The sequence below is a fragment of the Cnephaeus nilssonii genome, assembly GCF_951640355.1.
Source record: "Cnephaeus nilssonii genome assembly, chromosome: 21".
Lineage (NCBI taxonomy): Eukaryota > Metazoa > Chordata > Mammalia > Chiroptera > Vespertilionidae > Cnephaeus > Cnephaeus nilssonii.
The window spans coordinates 11,402,172-11,417,772 of NC_137092.1; the positions used below are offsets into that span (position 1 = coordinate 11,402,172).

General features: G+C 41.5%; 1 protein-coding gene across 1 annotated transcript in view; it reads left to right on the forward strand.

The window, feature by feature from the left end:
• Positions 1 to 15,601, forward strand: part of WARS2 (tryptophanyl tRNA synthetase 2, mitochondrial) — a 66,378-nt gene that overhangs the window by 24,409 nt on the left and 26,368 nt on the right. The window contains exon 2 of the mRNA XM_079761905.1: positions 6,798 to 7,055. Coding sequence (XP_079618031.1) covers positions 6,798 to 7,055 — 258 coding nt within the window. The remainder of the gene's footprint in view (positions 1 to 6,797; positions 7,056 to 15,601) is intronic.

Below are 15,601 nucleotides of genomic sequence, written 5' to 3' on the forward strand. Positions count from 1 at the left end.
AGCCAAGCAGGCCTCTGATCACTTGTTAATACATAACTGTCTCAGGGATTGTGTTGCCTTGAAATGTAAATTATAAGTGGACTTACTTTTCACATTTTTACAGTCTTTTTATTTTATTTGTGTGTGTTTCCTAGCAGATTGGCAGCTGCGGAGAATGATTGTGTAGTAGTTGGCCTAGAGCAGTGGTTTTTCCATCTTGACTGCACATTAGAATCACCTGGGGAGCTTTTAAAACTCCCGATGCTCACGCCAAATCCCAGACTGATCGAATCAGAATCTCTGAGGATGGGGCCCAGGCATCGGTATTTTTTAAAGCTCCCAGCTGATCACTGTGCAGCCAAGACTGAGAACTGTTGGCTAAGAAGATGTCTTCCCTTTTTCATTTCTAGTGTTTTCATCTGGACCTCATTTTACGTAGTTGAAAGGAATTTGAAGCATAGACGTTGGTGCCCCTCAATCCCTTTCTAACGGGAGCTTATATCAGCATGACCTGAGGGCTTGTTCAAGCCCAGGTTGCCTAACTCTTCTCATTTCTGCTTCTGGATTAAGCTCACACTTAGAATTTCTGCTATGATACTTCTGGGTGAGGACAAAGAAATTTGTATTTCTTTAAAAAAAATTTTTTTTTATTGATTTCAGAGAGGAAGGGAGAGGGAGAGAGAGATAGAGACATCCATGATGAGAGAGAATCATTGATCAGCTGCCTCCTGCACACCCCACACTGAGGATCAAGCCCACAACCCGGGCATGTGCCCTGACCAGGAATCGAACGGTGAACTCCTGGTTCATAGGTCACACTCAACCACTGAGCCACACTGGCCGGGCTTCATTTCTAACAAGTTCCCTGATTGGTGCTGCTGCTGGTACGGGTTACTAGCACCTACTGAAGGGTCCAGTGCCTGGCTTCCGCCTTCCTTCTGTTCTTCCTCGTGGCCCGGGCAGCTGCCCCCCGCTGTCCTCACAGTGCCAGTGTTAGGAAAGCTAATGGATGCTTGAGGAAGCTTTGGCATGTTGCCCCACTTTTAGTGATCATACAGTCCAATTTTTGAAGTCTATTCCCTATGCAAATGCAACCTTGTCTTCACCTCAGATTGCTCCCCGTAAGCCCTTTCGACTTCACAGTCAGAGCCACCGCTGGGTGGGTTTCTGGTGTCCCAAATCGAACTTGGAGTTCATCTTCCCACAGAAACCATTTTATGAATGGTGTTTAGGTAGAGCTGAAATGGGATATGAAAGCCATTCTTCTGGAATACTGTGGGCTCAACGAGGCTTCCATGGGCTGCCTTCCAGGAGCTTAACCACCATTTAAAGAGTTGAGTCTGTGCGTTTCAGAAAACCAATTTTCAAACAAGCTCTTAGAACATAGCTTGTTTAAGAACTGCCTATAACTGGAACATTTGGGCCATTTTGTTTACAGTTATTTTGCCCTTTACATTTGGAGCCAAAGTGGGGGGAAAAGATTTGTCATTCATTCTGCTAACATTTATTAGGTGCTCACAATGTACCTGGCACTGCTATGCACTGGGGATGTAAAGATGAGAGAGACAGCCCTGGCCTAGAGGAGCTCGTATTCTAGGTGGGAAAATATTTACTAAGCAAATAAGAAAATATTTACCAAGTTACCAGTGTGATATGTGCAATAATGAGGAGCTGGTGAAGGAGGGGTCTGTTCTGCTTGGGGAAAGAGAGGGAGGGAGGCTAGGGATCCCTGGGAGAGGGAGGGAGGGAGGGAGGGAAGGAGGGAAGAGTCCTCGGGAGAGGGAGGGGGGAGAAATCTCTGAGAGAGAGAGGGAGGGGAAGGAGGGAGGGGAGGAGAGAGTGAGAGCTCTGGAGTTCAGGATTCTGGTCCCAGCTGCCGTGTGCCCTTGGCCTTTTGGTAAACCTCTCTGTGGCACACTTTCCCCTTCTGAGAAGTGTGTGGGTGGAGGGGAGGTGTTGGTGGGAGCGAGGGAGGGTTCCTCAAGGCCAGGCCAAGCCAACCTTGAAGTCAGAAATTCTATCTGGATGCAGCAGCCCTGCATGAAGGAAGGAGACAGACTGGGTGGGAGCTCGGATCTGCTGTCTTGTGCAGGTTATTTAACCTTGCTTGTCCTTCCCTGGAAAGTGAGGCCAGTAATTCCTGTTCATCGCCTGAGATGAGGATGCCAGGTGCCAGGGAAGTTCTGATAGTGGACGTTCCCCCAAGAAGGAAAAGTCTTGTGTGAAAGCATTCCATCAGCTGATGGAAGGACAGCACAGGCACGCAGGGAAAAGGTGCCCAGCTCTTAATATGTGGAAGTGGCTAAATAAGTCACTAGGAAACTTTTAAAACTCAAGTTTATTCCTTTTAAATTCTTTCACTGGCCTAACAATAGGTACCAAGTGCTTATCACCTATGCCTTTAAGAAAATCGCAGTCTTTTTTAAAAAGGTAATTTTCCCCCTTTTTAAAAAACAATCTTTCCTTCCGTTTTGATTGTTGACCTACATATTATTTCTTGTTTGGGGGCCATATATGACCTGCTTTCTCTTATACTGAATTAATATTTACTCTATTGATTCCCAGATCTGAGCATCTGGTTTCATTTCTAAGCAGAAACAAACCCATTTTTCTCAGTGCTGAGTCAGCACTTTCTCTCCAGACCCCGGGCTCCTGTATTTTCTGGAAGAAAGAGCTGACTGCAGCAGAACAATGCTGAGCCATGGCCAAAGAAAGCTTCAAAGACGCAGCACCTGGGTCCTCCCAGCTGAAGTGCTATTTTGCTATGCAGGGTCGCCTCTGTTTCAGCTCTTAAATCACTAATTGGTAGTGGACACATTTTAAAGAGTTTTGAGGAGATATTCGAGGAGCCTAGGATTGAAATAGTTGGATGACATAAAGGATAGAATTGAGAAACGCTAACAGAGAGCTAAGGAGTGAGAGTGTTAAGCTGTATATTTTATTTACATACAGAATAAATAGACTTACAGAAAGAGACTTTCATCCCAATTAGTTGATAGGATTGTTGATTACTTAAAAAAATATTTTTGATTGATTTCAGAGAGAGGAAGGAAGAGGGAGAGATAGAAACATCAATGATGAGAGAGAATCACCTATTGGCTGCCTCCTGCACGCCCTCTACTGGGGATCAAGCCTGCAACCCAGGCGTGTGCCCTGACCGGGAATTGATCTGTGACCTCCTGGTTCATAGGTTGACACTCAACCACTGAGCCACACTGGCCAGCTGCTTACTCCTTTATCACAATCTGTGATAACATGCCATTCATAGGACCAATTGGACATAGTAGTTGTTCAGCCAAGTTTTTGGTTTACCTTTGACTGTGGTTGAGACAGGTGTGATGAACAATTGACGTTGCAGCTGGCTATAAGCAGGATTCTGTAATGAGTCTTGAAATCTTTTGTTGATGTCTGGTTCCCACCGTCATTGAGTTTCAAAACTAGTAGGCAGCCTCCTTTTAATGTATTTCATTCACTTTCGATTAAAGACAGAAGCTCTGTTTAGTTAATCACAAAAACTCTCTTTTCCCATAATTAGCAGCTTGGGATTTTTCAATTGTATTTGGGTGCCCTAGTTAAAATTAAGATCATTATGATTTTTGCATATGCACTGTACCTTCAGTCAGGAAGAGTTTTAGCTACACCTGCCAGATTGATCAGTATTTTCTCCCTTTGATTCGCACACCCACCCTCTCTTCTGGAACATTTCAGATCCCAGGGCCGCAGCTGCCCACTGGGAGTGCTGGTCCTGTTACAAAATGAGCCAATCACTGTACTGGTTGGAAGTGGCATTTGTTAAGGAAATACACCTGAAATAAAAATGAAGCCCTGTTTTGTGAAAATGCTCCTTTTTTGCTCTCAGTACTCTGCGATGGGATTGTAGGTGGATGCTCCAGGCTTCCCATGAGTGAACGAATGCCTGTGGCTAGTCCTAAAGCTGTTTTCTTTGTGGTTTGCCTCCCGTCCACTGGGAAGCCCAGGATTTCCCCCCTCCCCCAACTCTAGTGCTTTTGAACACAGAACCCCCATCCTCCCACCATCCCAACTCCACATTCCAGCCCTGTGATTTCATGGTACCGGGCGCATCTCCCCCGCCACGCCGCCGGGCTGCCTGCTGACTCTTGCCCGGGAACAGACGCGAACATAAACTCCCCGCAGAAGAGCAGGATGCTCTCTGTATATTTTTAAGACCAAAAATCCAGTTCTCATTTACAGGCTGTATTTGCTTAATGGCTGCTTAAACATTGAACGAAACATTTCTTGTTGCTCTTATTTCTTGATAACATCATTCCCTCTGCGTGGACATATAAAATCACAGAAACTAGAGGATGAAAAAGATGTATTAGATCCTGTTCGGGCCTGTCCCACTGATCACAATTCCTTTTTCCCCTCCGTCTGTCCTCTGGTGCTTTTCTCTTCTAGTTTTCTCAAGAATTAGTTTCTCCATTTCTCCTGGGGAATAATTCCTTAGTTTGACCATGGAGGGATTGATGTGGAAATATCCCCACTCTTCTTTTTTTTTTTCAGATTGATATTCCTAGTCTTCATAACTCTTTACATTAACAAAGAGTCTCTCTTCATCCTAGGACAGGTCAAATATTTCTGGATGGTATTTTTCTCTCTCTTCCATTTATTAAATTCAGAGCTTGTTTTTCTGCTTTGCTTTCTCCCTTCATCAATCAGACCCTAACGCCCATTAATCATTTTTACCTCACTGAAAGCTCCTTTGCTTATTCCCATATCAGGAACCCAGGGCTGGTTAAGGTCTCAAGGTACTAGAGGAAGCCTCAGTGATAGGTACTTATTCTATGCTAACTCCTCTCTCTTTCTCTCTCCATCTCTTCCTTTCTCCCTCTCTACCCTCCCCCCACCCCCTCTTATCCTTCCCTCTTTCTCTCCTGCTCCCTGAACCTCAGTTCTCAACTATGAACTATTTCTAAATTATGATTTGGGGAGTTAGTCATTTGCAGGCCTATTTTGTGTGTGTGTGTGTGTGTGTGTGTGTGTGTGTGTGTGTGGTTTTAATTGGTAAGGTATATTTGTTTGCAGTTACTTTGAAGATATATATCATATCCTCAAAGTCAAAAATCTTTTAGGTCTCCTGAGTGCTTAGATCAAGTGCAACTTTGGACCTATGACATGGCATTCTACTTTTAGAGCTATCATCTCAGGAGCAGAGAGAAAAGTGAGCAGCTATGGGGAAAACAGACCGTATTTGGAGTGTTTGGAATTCCTGGGGACGGGAAAGACAAATATAAAATAGCCTTGGCATTCACATCTCTCTCTTAGGAGCTAGTATCAGGTATAAAGATAAGGACTTTTTAATGTTACTTTTTTAAAAGTTCAGCTCTGTTGAGATATAGTTGATAAAGTTATAAGATATTTAAAGTGAGCATGGAGATAATATGATATAATTGTGGAAGGATTTCCCCCATGTAGTGAATAACATATCCATCATCTCACATATTCATGTTATTTGTTTGTTTTTTGTTTTTGTGGGTTTGTTTTTGTTGTTGTTTTAGTGAGAACATTTAACTTCTGGTCTCTTAGCAAATTGCAATTACACGACACAATGTTATCAACTACAGCCACAGTTTTTACCTTAGACACTCATATACTAAGTGTTTCCTGTATTGGAGGACCCACTGTATGAAGATGTTGGTTCTCCTCAAAGCAATCTATAGACTCCATGAAATTTGATAAAAAACCCCAACAATTTTCTTTTCTCTTGGAATTTGACAAGATGATTCTAAAATCATCTTGAGTAATAAGTGTAAAGGGCCAACGATGGGTAACTTCTTTTGAAGAAATAAAAAACCAAGTATGATTTATCAAAGGAAAAAGAAGCTGAAGTAAGAAAAAGTTAAGTAACTTTATCAAGAGGTAATATTAGAAATAGAGTGTAGGTTTCCAAATTTCTAGCCCAAGATCCTGCACACTTAATTATATTAATTATATAACTAACTACATTTAATATATACACTTAATTATATAATATTGCTGATATTACATCGGCAATTATTGTTAGAGAAAACTGAATTAAGTAAATAGTAGCCTTTACCCCTAATCTATGGCCTTCATTGCCTTTATTCAAAATGAATGAAATTGCATGAAAAACCCATGAAGTCCCTTTACTTTCCAATGAAATTTGATTCTATGTCTGAAGTCTTTCTCACTGGATCCACAGTCACCTTTTCTTTTTGTGAACTCCCGCCTGTACCCCACTATTTATCTTTCCAAACTGATCAAGGTCATGTCGCCACATGGAACTCTTATCTTTTCATAAACATATCCTCTCTCTCCAATTAGATTGCATTCTCTTGGGGAATGCAAACCGTTTCGTATATGCGTCTTTGTAAGTTTTTGAGTCCAAAAAAACCCATGTTTTATTTATTATTTTAAAATATATTTTTTATTGATTTCAGAGAGCAAGGGAGAGGGACCAAGAGATAGAAACATCAATGATGAGAGAGAATCACTGATCAGCTGCCTCTAGCACGCCCCACACTGGGGATCGAGCTGAAACCTGGACATGCGCCCTGACAGGAATCGAACCATGACATCCTGATTCATAGTTCGATGCTCCACCACTGAGCTACGCCTGCTGGGCACACCCCACATTTTAAATATTATTTTCTGTCCCTAATAGCACCTAACGCTGTGCTTTGCACAGAGTAGGCACAAAACAAACGCATAAGAATAATGACTGTCAGATTGAAGTTTAAAAAAATAAAGCCTAGCCATTATAGCTATGGTAATCTGGACATAAGATTCGTGTATTTTACCCCAGAAGCAAATATGTCTGTTTTCCTCTGTTCCAGAAAGATGCCGTGAGGCGAGTATTCTCCGGCATTCAGCCCACAGGAACCCCTCACCTGGGCAATTACCTGGGAGCCATTGAGAGCTGGGTGAGCTTGCAGAACGAGCCCGGCTCCGTGCTGTACAGCATCGTTGACCTGCACTCCATCACTGTCCCCCAAGACCCAGCGGACCTGCGCCAGAGCATCTTGGACATGACTGCGGCTCTCCTTGCCTGTGGCATAAACCCAGAGAAGAGCATCCTTTTCCAGCAATCTCAGGTCAGCTTCTCAGATGGGAACCCAGAACACTTTTATTTTCAGATTCTTTGAGGAAGTTTTTGAATGGGTTTACCTAGCTCCAGTTTTTAAAAAATTGGTTAGGGGTGATTTCATCCAATGTGATTGTTTCATTTAAATGTTTTCCTTGTATTCATATCATTAAGTATCACTATAAAGCAGTAGTATTTTTTCAACTTTCCCCCTACTATACATGGTAAGTGTAAAGTGCTTCATATACCAAAAGTTGCGTCTTATTAGTACTTCTGACCCTGGAGTTGTTTTCTGTACTGGGTTGCATTCAAACTGATGACTTCATACTGTTGCCTAATCTCCTGGGGATCAAGGATAGAATTTAGTGACCAGTGGCTTATGTAACTCCAATGTTGCTTTATTGGGCATTGCATTTAGAAGTCCCATTGGTCGTTCTTTGTATAATAGCTTTTGAAAAGACTTGAGAGAAGTAGCTGGGAAATTTGGAAGGCAATGTCCAGTGACTTGAGTCCAAGCCAAGAAAGGCTTCAGAACAGAGCCAAAATATTGACTCATATCTTCACTGCGGATGAATCCGTTTACTCTGGGACAGGCAGATAGCCTGGCCTAGAGACAGGGTCCTTAAGAGATTCCCTAGCAAAAAATATGAAAATGTTAAATGGATCGTGTCCTCATTACATATCTGCTTTCACCTTATGGCAAAGCCCCAGCCAAGGAATGATATGTTTGGTGGCCATAAACCACCATCCCACTTAGTAGCTCATCACCATTTTAATAGTGTGAATAGAAACTGTGCTTGCCTAGTGCCCATAGAGTGCCTAGGAAGGAGTGCCTAGACATCAGTCCTTTAGAATGACCATAAAGTTTTATTTATTCACGGGGGAGGATGACAAGTTACTCCTGATGGTTTATCCTGAAACTGAAGGCTTTTGCTTCTGATAGCCATTCTCATGCAGAAGTATAATCAAATAAGCTAGTCTCCCTTTAGCAGCTATTATTTTAAACACCTGACCTCGTGTTTGCAGTGTTCTGGAAGGTGAAAACATCATCATAGTTTGCCGGAAGCCAATTCCAGCATGTCATAATTGCAAGAGTTTCATCGAAAGGTTGATGGAACTTGGGGACTCAACAAGGGCTGAGTCACATATGTTATCACCTGCTGGGAATGGCTAAAGGCATTTCCCCAAGCCTGAAAAGGATGATTGCTTATTGCCAGACAGCTCAGGGCATCTCAATCTACATGTTATTGCCTCCTGTTGGCCAAACACCTGAACAGCTGAAAGCAATGCCCCAATCTGACAAAGGATTCTGTACCTAACCCTACCCTTTGATGTGTATATCTCCACCTTGCCTTAGGACAAATTGTGTTAATAAAAAGCAAGGGGTCCTGAGACAAGGAGAACTTGGTTTCTTCAGCCAAGCTCCTCTGCCCCCGCCAAATGCCTTTCAAAATTATGTTTCGTCTCTGGACTCTATTAATTTACGCACAGTCTCTTCTCCAGGTTTCCTGAACCCTTCTAGATGCCAGATCAAGACCGCCGGCGTTAATAGTTGTTCATATTTCATGTCTTGCAATATACAAATCAACAATTAATAACTATTTTCATCAACCTATGCAGTCTCCAATAGTTGGGGATTGGAAAGAAAATACTCATAGCATTTTTAGATCTAGGAAAAAATATTGAAAGTAATCTTTATTAGATAGCTAACCTTTTTAAGATTTATGAAGCCTTTTCATGTATATGATCTCTCTTTTCATCCGCAAAATAGCATATAAGTCAGGCATTACTGTTCTTTCACAGATGAATAAATTAAAGTATGAAAAGAGTAAATAAATTAGAAAATACACTTAAATCCATCTCTGAGAGGTTCCTCATACTTAGTAAAATGCTTAACAAATATATCTTCTTAATTAGCTACCTGAGGCCATACAGCTAGTAGGTGGCAATTCCAGGACTTTTGTTCTCCCCAAGGTACCACTTCTGGAAGATACACTCATGGGAGAGAACATTATTCTGCCTCCACCAGCCCTTTGCCTCAGGAGCTGTGGCACACGGGCAGTGGAGAGCCAGACTGACCTCAAGGCCGTCGTTATTTCTTGCCTGGACAATTAATTACCCTTTTACTCCGGTGTCAGTCTCAGAAATGGATAGTCCATTTCCCATACTGTCACATGGTCATCTTTCTACTTAAAATGCATTGGCACCTCCCTTCCAGCCTCGGGGTGAAACTCTAAACTCAGTTTAAGGAGAGCCCTTAGAATGAGGCCCCAAGAACACCAGGCCAGTGTTTCTTCCACTCCACCACTTTCAGTCATCAGATTTTTTGTGTTCCTTCAGGCGATCTGATTAACTTTCACCAATAACTCCGGAGAGCAGAAACTGGAGTCTTTTCTCTGGTTTTATTTTTAGAAAATTTGATAAATCAATTCTTATAAAACATAACTTAGAGACCAGTTGTTTACATTCTAACAAGGATTTTGTTAGTTCCTTTATGTTGGGAATTTCATAGTGCATTTAATTGATCATTAAATATGTCACAGAGAAAATAGAAATTTAGAGTACAATTGTACTTAAAAGTGTTGGGAGCCACTGCCATTTAAAATTAGTTATACCTGATGAACAAAAATAGAACTAGAGACATAGAAGCATCAAACAGACTGTCCAATCTACGAGGGAAGGCAGGGGGTAAGGTGGTAAAAGATCACCAAAGGACCTGTATGTATGCATATGAGCAAAACCAATGGACACAGACAGCAGAGGGGTGAGGGCATGTGCTGGGGTGGGGCGGGTAGGAGGGGCTGGGGTGAGGTCAATGGGGGGAAAAGGAGACTAATGTAATACCTTAAACAATAAAGAATTTAAATTTAGAAAAAAATTAGTTATACATGTATTCCTCTCCCCCTGCCCCCCCCCCCACACATGTAATTATTTACAAGTAAAATGAAGAATATTTGAAATTGTGAATTAGAGGAAAACATTTTTGTTTTAGATAATGGACTCTTTTCACATGTCTCTGTTGTGTTAGGCAAAGTGCTTCCAGCTAAACAGAAAGGCTAGTTCCCCAGGTGCTACTGTTGTCTTCAGAGTAAGTTCTAGTAACATTTGAAGTAGGAAAGAATTTAGCTAGGTTATAATGCTGATTTTACCAATAATTTTCATCTCCAATCCTTTGCATTCTTTCTCAGCGGTCTGACTGGAACAATTTAGGCTTATTGAAGATTTTTCTCATTATTTTCCTTTTCTTTCTCTCCCACTGGCCTCTAGTCATGGTGCTTCCCCTAAAATATGTTTGCCATATGTGGGGAACTGTACAGTCTCTCTGAAAGGTGTGTGTGTGTGTGTGTGTGTGTGTGTGTGTGTGAGAGAGAGAGAGAGAGAGAGAGAGAGAGAGAGAGAGAGAGAGAGAGACTGTCTATGTGTGTTTGGCAGAGGTTTTCATCCCAATGCCAAAGTCAATGGTCTTTTATTTCCAGCATGCTTGAGTGCAGATCCAATCTGATTCCCACAGCTGTCTGTGAGGTGTGTGTCTCCACATCTTCAGCTGTTACTCTCCTTGCAGGGAATCACCCTGCAGATGGAAAATAAAAGCTGGAGACCGCAGCTTGCGGCATGCCTTCCTGCAAGGCCAGGAGCAAAGGACAGGACATCATGTTACAATAGGGTCCAGACAGTCCAGGGAAGAGTCGAGGGAGGAGAATGGAATCTGCGGCTTTGGAATGTGGCCTCATTCGTTAATTAGAGTCATGTTGTGTTTCCCAGGAAATGAAAATCAATAATAATAAAGGAAAGGGAACTACGGGGGAATCAGTTTCTGAATGAAGGCCCGTGGAACTGACTACATGAATCTTGGCTTGCTGAATACAAACAAAAGTTATGCCTGACCCATGGCCTTTTATTTGAGAGGTGTAACATTATGGCCTAACCGTGAACAGAGAATCTCTTGTGTTTTCACTGGTCCTAGTAATAGTGGAAGCATATCTGAGGACAGATTTGACCTCTCAAGTGGTTAGACCACCAATAACAGGTGCATGTTCAACTCATAACTGAAAAGAAGCAAACAAACATCTGACAGATGGATGGACTTGAGGGATCTATTTGTAAAACGGGCATCATCCCCCAAGTTTCCAGGGAGCGGCAAAGGATCTAAACGGCCCATGGCATAAATAAGAATAACCAAATGCCTCATGTTATTTCCTTCTCTAGGAAGTTTGCAGGTAGTACCACTCCCACTCCCCACCCCCTATCTATGCTCCTTTGTGACTTGATGAGCAAGTTGTAGTGTTTGCACCTCCTCCATTCTGGGCCACAAGCCTGAACCTCACTGTGACACACTAGGCAAATTACTCAAGCTCTCTGAGCCCCCTTTTTATGTCTGTAATGGGATATTTAAATAATATGATGTATGATACCTAGCAGATGACAACTTCCTCTCATCCTACCCTACTACACACATACTGCCCACCACCCAGGCTCCTTGATTTATTTATGGGTGGAGTGGAATTGGAAGATGGAGTGGGGGGCGTGTGTCAAATTAATAACAGTGCCTCTCTTTCTACTCAATAATAAAATTATTTTTAAAAGAGTTTGTTTGTTTTGAATACTCAGAAAAATATAGTTTTTATTTGCACTTTCCCAGTGATTACTGATGTTGAGCATCTTTTCTTTGCTTGTTGGCCATTTCTATTGCTTCATTGGAGTAGTGTCTGTTCAAGTCCGTTGCCCATTTTTTAATCAGGTTGTTTGTTTTTTTTGTTTTGAGTCATAGGAGTTCTTTGTTTATTCTAACTCTCTTGCTCTTTTTCCTTCTAACTTGAGAATAGCATGTTCTAGATGGGGGTACTTCTTCAGTCTGGGTCCTGGAATGAGACGGTGTATAAAGCAGAATTATACCAGCCTGTAACTACCAGTATGTAATATGAATGAGAAAGAAACCATTGTGGTAAGCCACTTATATTTGGGGTTGTTACCCGGCATAGTCTAATGCTATAGATAAAAAATATACAAGTACACACATATACACAACAAGCAATGGAATTTAGATGGACATGGCTTTTAAGTCAGGAGCAGACTGATAGAAGTTGTTTAGTCAGCTTTGGAAGTATAGGACTAAGAAAAAATATAGAAAAATCCATATGTGTACTGAGGGATGTTCATTGGTAAACATAAATACTGACGGGAGGCAGACTAGTTGAAGGGAGTGAATGAGAGTTTATCATTGATAACAGAGCTCTTTTAATTAAAATCAGATCCCCAAACAAGGTTCCTGTTAAGGGGATTTGTCATGGGCATGATAAGAGTTTAATAAAAATAACTTAGCATGAAATTACTAGTTTCCGAGAGGAAATGGTAATTGGAATTTGTGAGTCCGAACGGTTTTCCAGGTGTCCTAACCAAAACAGGACCTGATTCCTGGGAAGATAACATTTATGGGAAATAGTAAAATTCCAAGGGACACTGAGATTATCTTAGACATTTGATCCAGTATTAACTGAACCAATTAATTGCTTAAATGGGTTTGAAACCTAGCAACTATATCTTTTGAAATCATGCTATTCTGTATGCTTTTTGTTAATTGAATATTTTGGAAAAAATTTTAAAATGCATTAAATAGTATAACAAACATTCATGTTCCCAATACCAAGGATGAATATTGTTAACATTTTGTTATATTTGCTTGACTTCCTTATATTAAAATACTAGAGGCCCGATGCACAAAATTCGTGCAAGGGGCTTGGCCCTTGCAGCCTCAGTGGCTTGCCTTGGCTCTTGCAGCCCTGGCTTCATTCCGAAGGTCGTTCGGCTATCCAGTCTAATTAGCATATTAAGTTTTTATTATTGTAGATAATTACAAGGTTGAGAGCCCCTGTAATTCTTTTCCTTGCCTATTCCCTCTGCCCCTCTTCTCTGCATCCCTTTTCTCTATCCCAAGGCAACCAAAATCTTAGATTTGATGTGTATCAATTTAGCCAGTTTTTCATACCTTTTTTGGTGTACAGTTCTATAAATAATATATAATATGTTGATGTGTGTGTTTTTCTAATTACATAAGTGGGTGTCACATTGTAGTACCATTTTGAAATTTTCTTTTTTCACACAGCACTATGTTTTTGTGATATTTGTTTATATACATAAATCTAGCTCATTTCCTCTATTTGTTGTATAATATGCCATTATATAAATATAATATATTTTATTTAGACATTCCCGTGCAGAATTTTGAGCAGAGAAGTGACATGATGTATGTTTTAAGGGGTCAATTAGGCTGCTATGTTAAGAATAGACAGTTCGGGAGCTAGTGTGGAAGCAGAGAGACCAGTTAGGAAGGAATCTAGCTGAGATTTGATGATACTTTAGACCAGAGGGGTATCAGCAGCAGTGGTAAAAACTGGTAAGATTCTGAAGATATTTTGAAGGTAGACGCAACAAGGTTGGCAGGTGGGTTAGATATAGAGTATGAGAGAAAAAGAGGAGTTTTTACCAAAGTAACTGCAAAGATGAAGTTGCCACCAACAAAGATGACAGCTGTGGATAGGGCAGGTTTGGGATGGACGATCAGGAGTTTGGTTTTGGAAGTGTTGAGTTGGAGATGCCATTAGATAGCCACAGAAAGATACTGAATAGATAGTTGGATGTATGAGTCTGGAGTTCAGTGAAGAGGTCTGGCTGGAGTTATGAATTTAGAAGTCATCAGTTATACAGCTTGCATTTGCAGCCATGAGATGAGATGAAACTGCAGAGTGAGTGCCAAAAAGAATTGGAGTAAAGAAACAAGGACTAAAACCTGGGTGCCTGCAATCATAAGAGGTCAGGGAGATGAGTGGGAACCACACAAAGAGACTGAGAAGAGAAACTATTGGGATAATGAGATAGGGAGAAGAACCAGGAATGCAGTGTCTGGGAGCCAAGTCAAGAAAATGAGTCATGGTGGAAGAAGTCATCAGTTGTGTCAAATGCTGCTAAATATGTCAAGTCGATGACAGCTTGATACCATCTCCATTGCCGACAGTGACAAGTGGTCATGGAGTGGTAGAGGTGAAAACCTGGTTGGAATGGGTTTAAGAAGGGGAGTCTCACCAAACAACACACTGGCAACTCTGGCATCTTTCCGCCACTGAATTGTCTTGGCACCCTTGTTGAAAACCAGTTGACCATAGATGTGTAGATTTATTTCTGGACTTTACATTATATTCCATTGATCTATGTATTCTAGCCTTATACTAGTACTACTTTGTCCAGGTTATTGTGGTATTATTGATTGATTTTTTTAAAAAATATATTTTATTCATTTTTTACAGAGAGGAAGAGAGAGGGATAGAGAGTTAGAAACATCGATGAGAGAGAAACATCGATCAGCTGCCTCTTGCACACCCTCTACTGGGGATGTTCCTGCAACCAAGGTACATGCCCTTGACCGGAATCGAACCTGGGACCCTTGAGTCCGCAGGCTGACGCTCTATCCACTGAGCCAAACCGGTTTCGGCTGATTGATTTTTTGGATATTAAACCAAGCATGCATTTGTGGAATAAATCCTACTTGCTCAGATTGTATCATTTTTTATATATGTTGCTGGATTCATCGGTTAGTATTTTGGTGAGGATTTTTGCATCTATACTCCCAAGAGGCATTGATCTACGGTTTTCTTTTGTTGTGATGTCGTTGCCTGCTTTGGTATCAAGGTAATACTGGCCTCTTAGAATGAGTAGGAAGTGTGCCCTCCTTTTTCATTTTCTGGAAGAGATTAGTGAAGAATTGGTACTAATTTTTTAACTCTTAGAATTCACTAGTGAATCACCCCACACCTATGGCTTATTTTTATGGTTTGTTTAGTGATTTTTTCGCAGTCGTTCTATAGTCTGTTTTCATTGGCATGTTTGGCCACCATAGTCTCTGCTGGGATAGCTTGTGCTTAAGTACTGATTGAACAGAAATTTCCAAATGTCTTGATCCTATACTTTCAATCCTTGGCTGAGGGGCTTACACGGGACCTTAAAGTGAGGCAGAGGTGAGCAAGTAGGGGTTTCTCAGGTCTTTGCTGGACATGTGCATAGCCCTGCACATGCATGTGGCCTTCTAGATGTCCAGGAATATGTCAGGTCTTTTCAAAGGGCATATCATTTTGCAGCTTTTCTCTTTAAGTTGCTTGACCAGCCTCTTGTTTTCCCCTGCTGGTATTAGCACCTCAGGCAGCTGCAATATTAAGTCTTTGCTGCTGATTATTTCTGAAAAACGTCGTAGGGATAGGGTTTTTCCAACAGAGTGAGCTCTAAGTCAGGTGAAATAACAGCAAACCCTGCACATGGGGCTTTTCCAAGGAGCTGTCAGACAGGTCCAGTAGTGACAGTTATCTGGAGATGAGCCTTTATGAGGCACTCCAAACCCAGTCATCCCCTTCCCGTGACAGCTAGGCTGCAGTTTCCATGGCTACCACCGACCTGGAGAGAGGCGGATGGGAATAGGGTGAGTTAAAATGCCACAAAGCTCTCTGATTTTACTGAGATGCAGATATTTTTGTTAAAGAAATACTCTTCAGATTATTGCCACCGTGGGTTAAT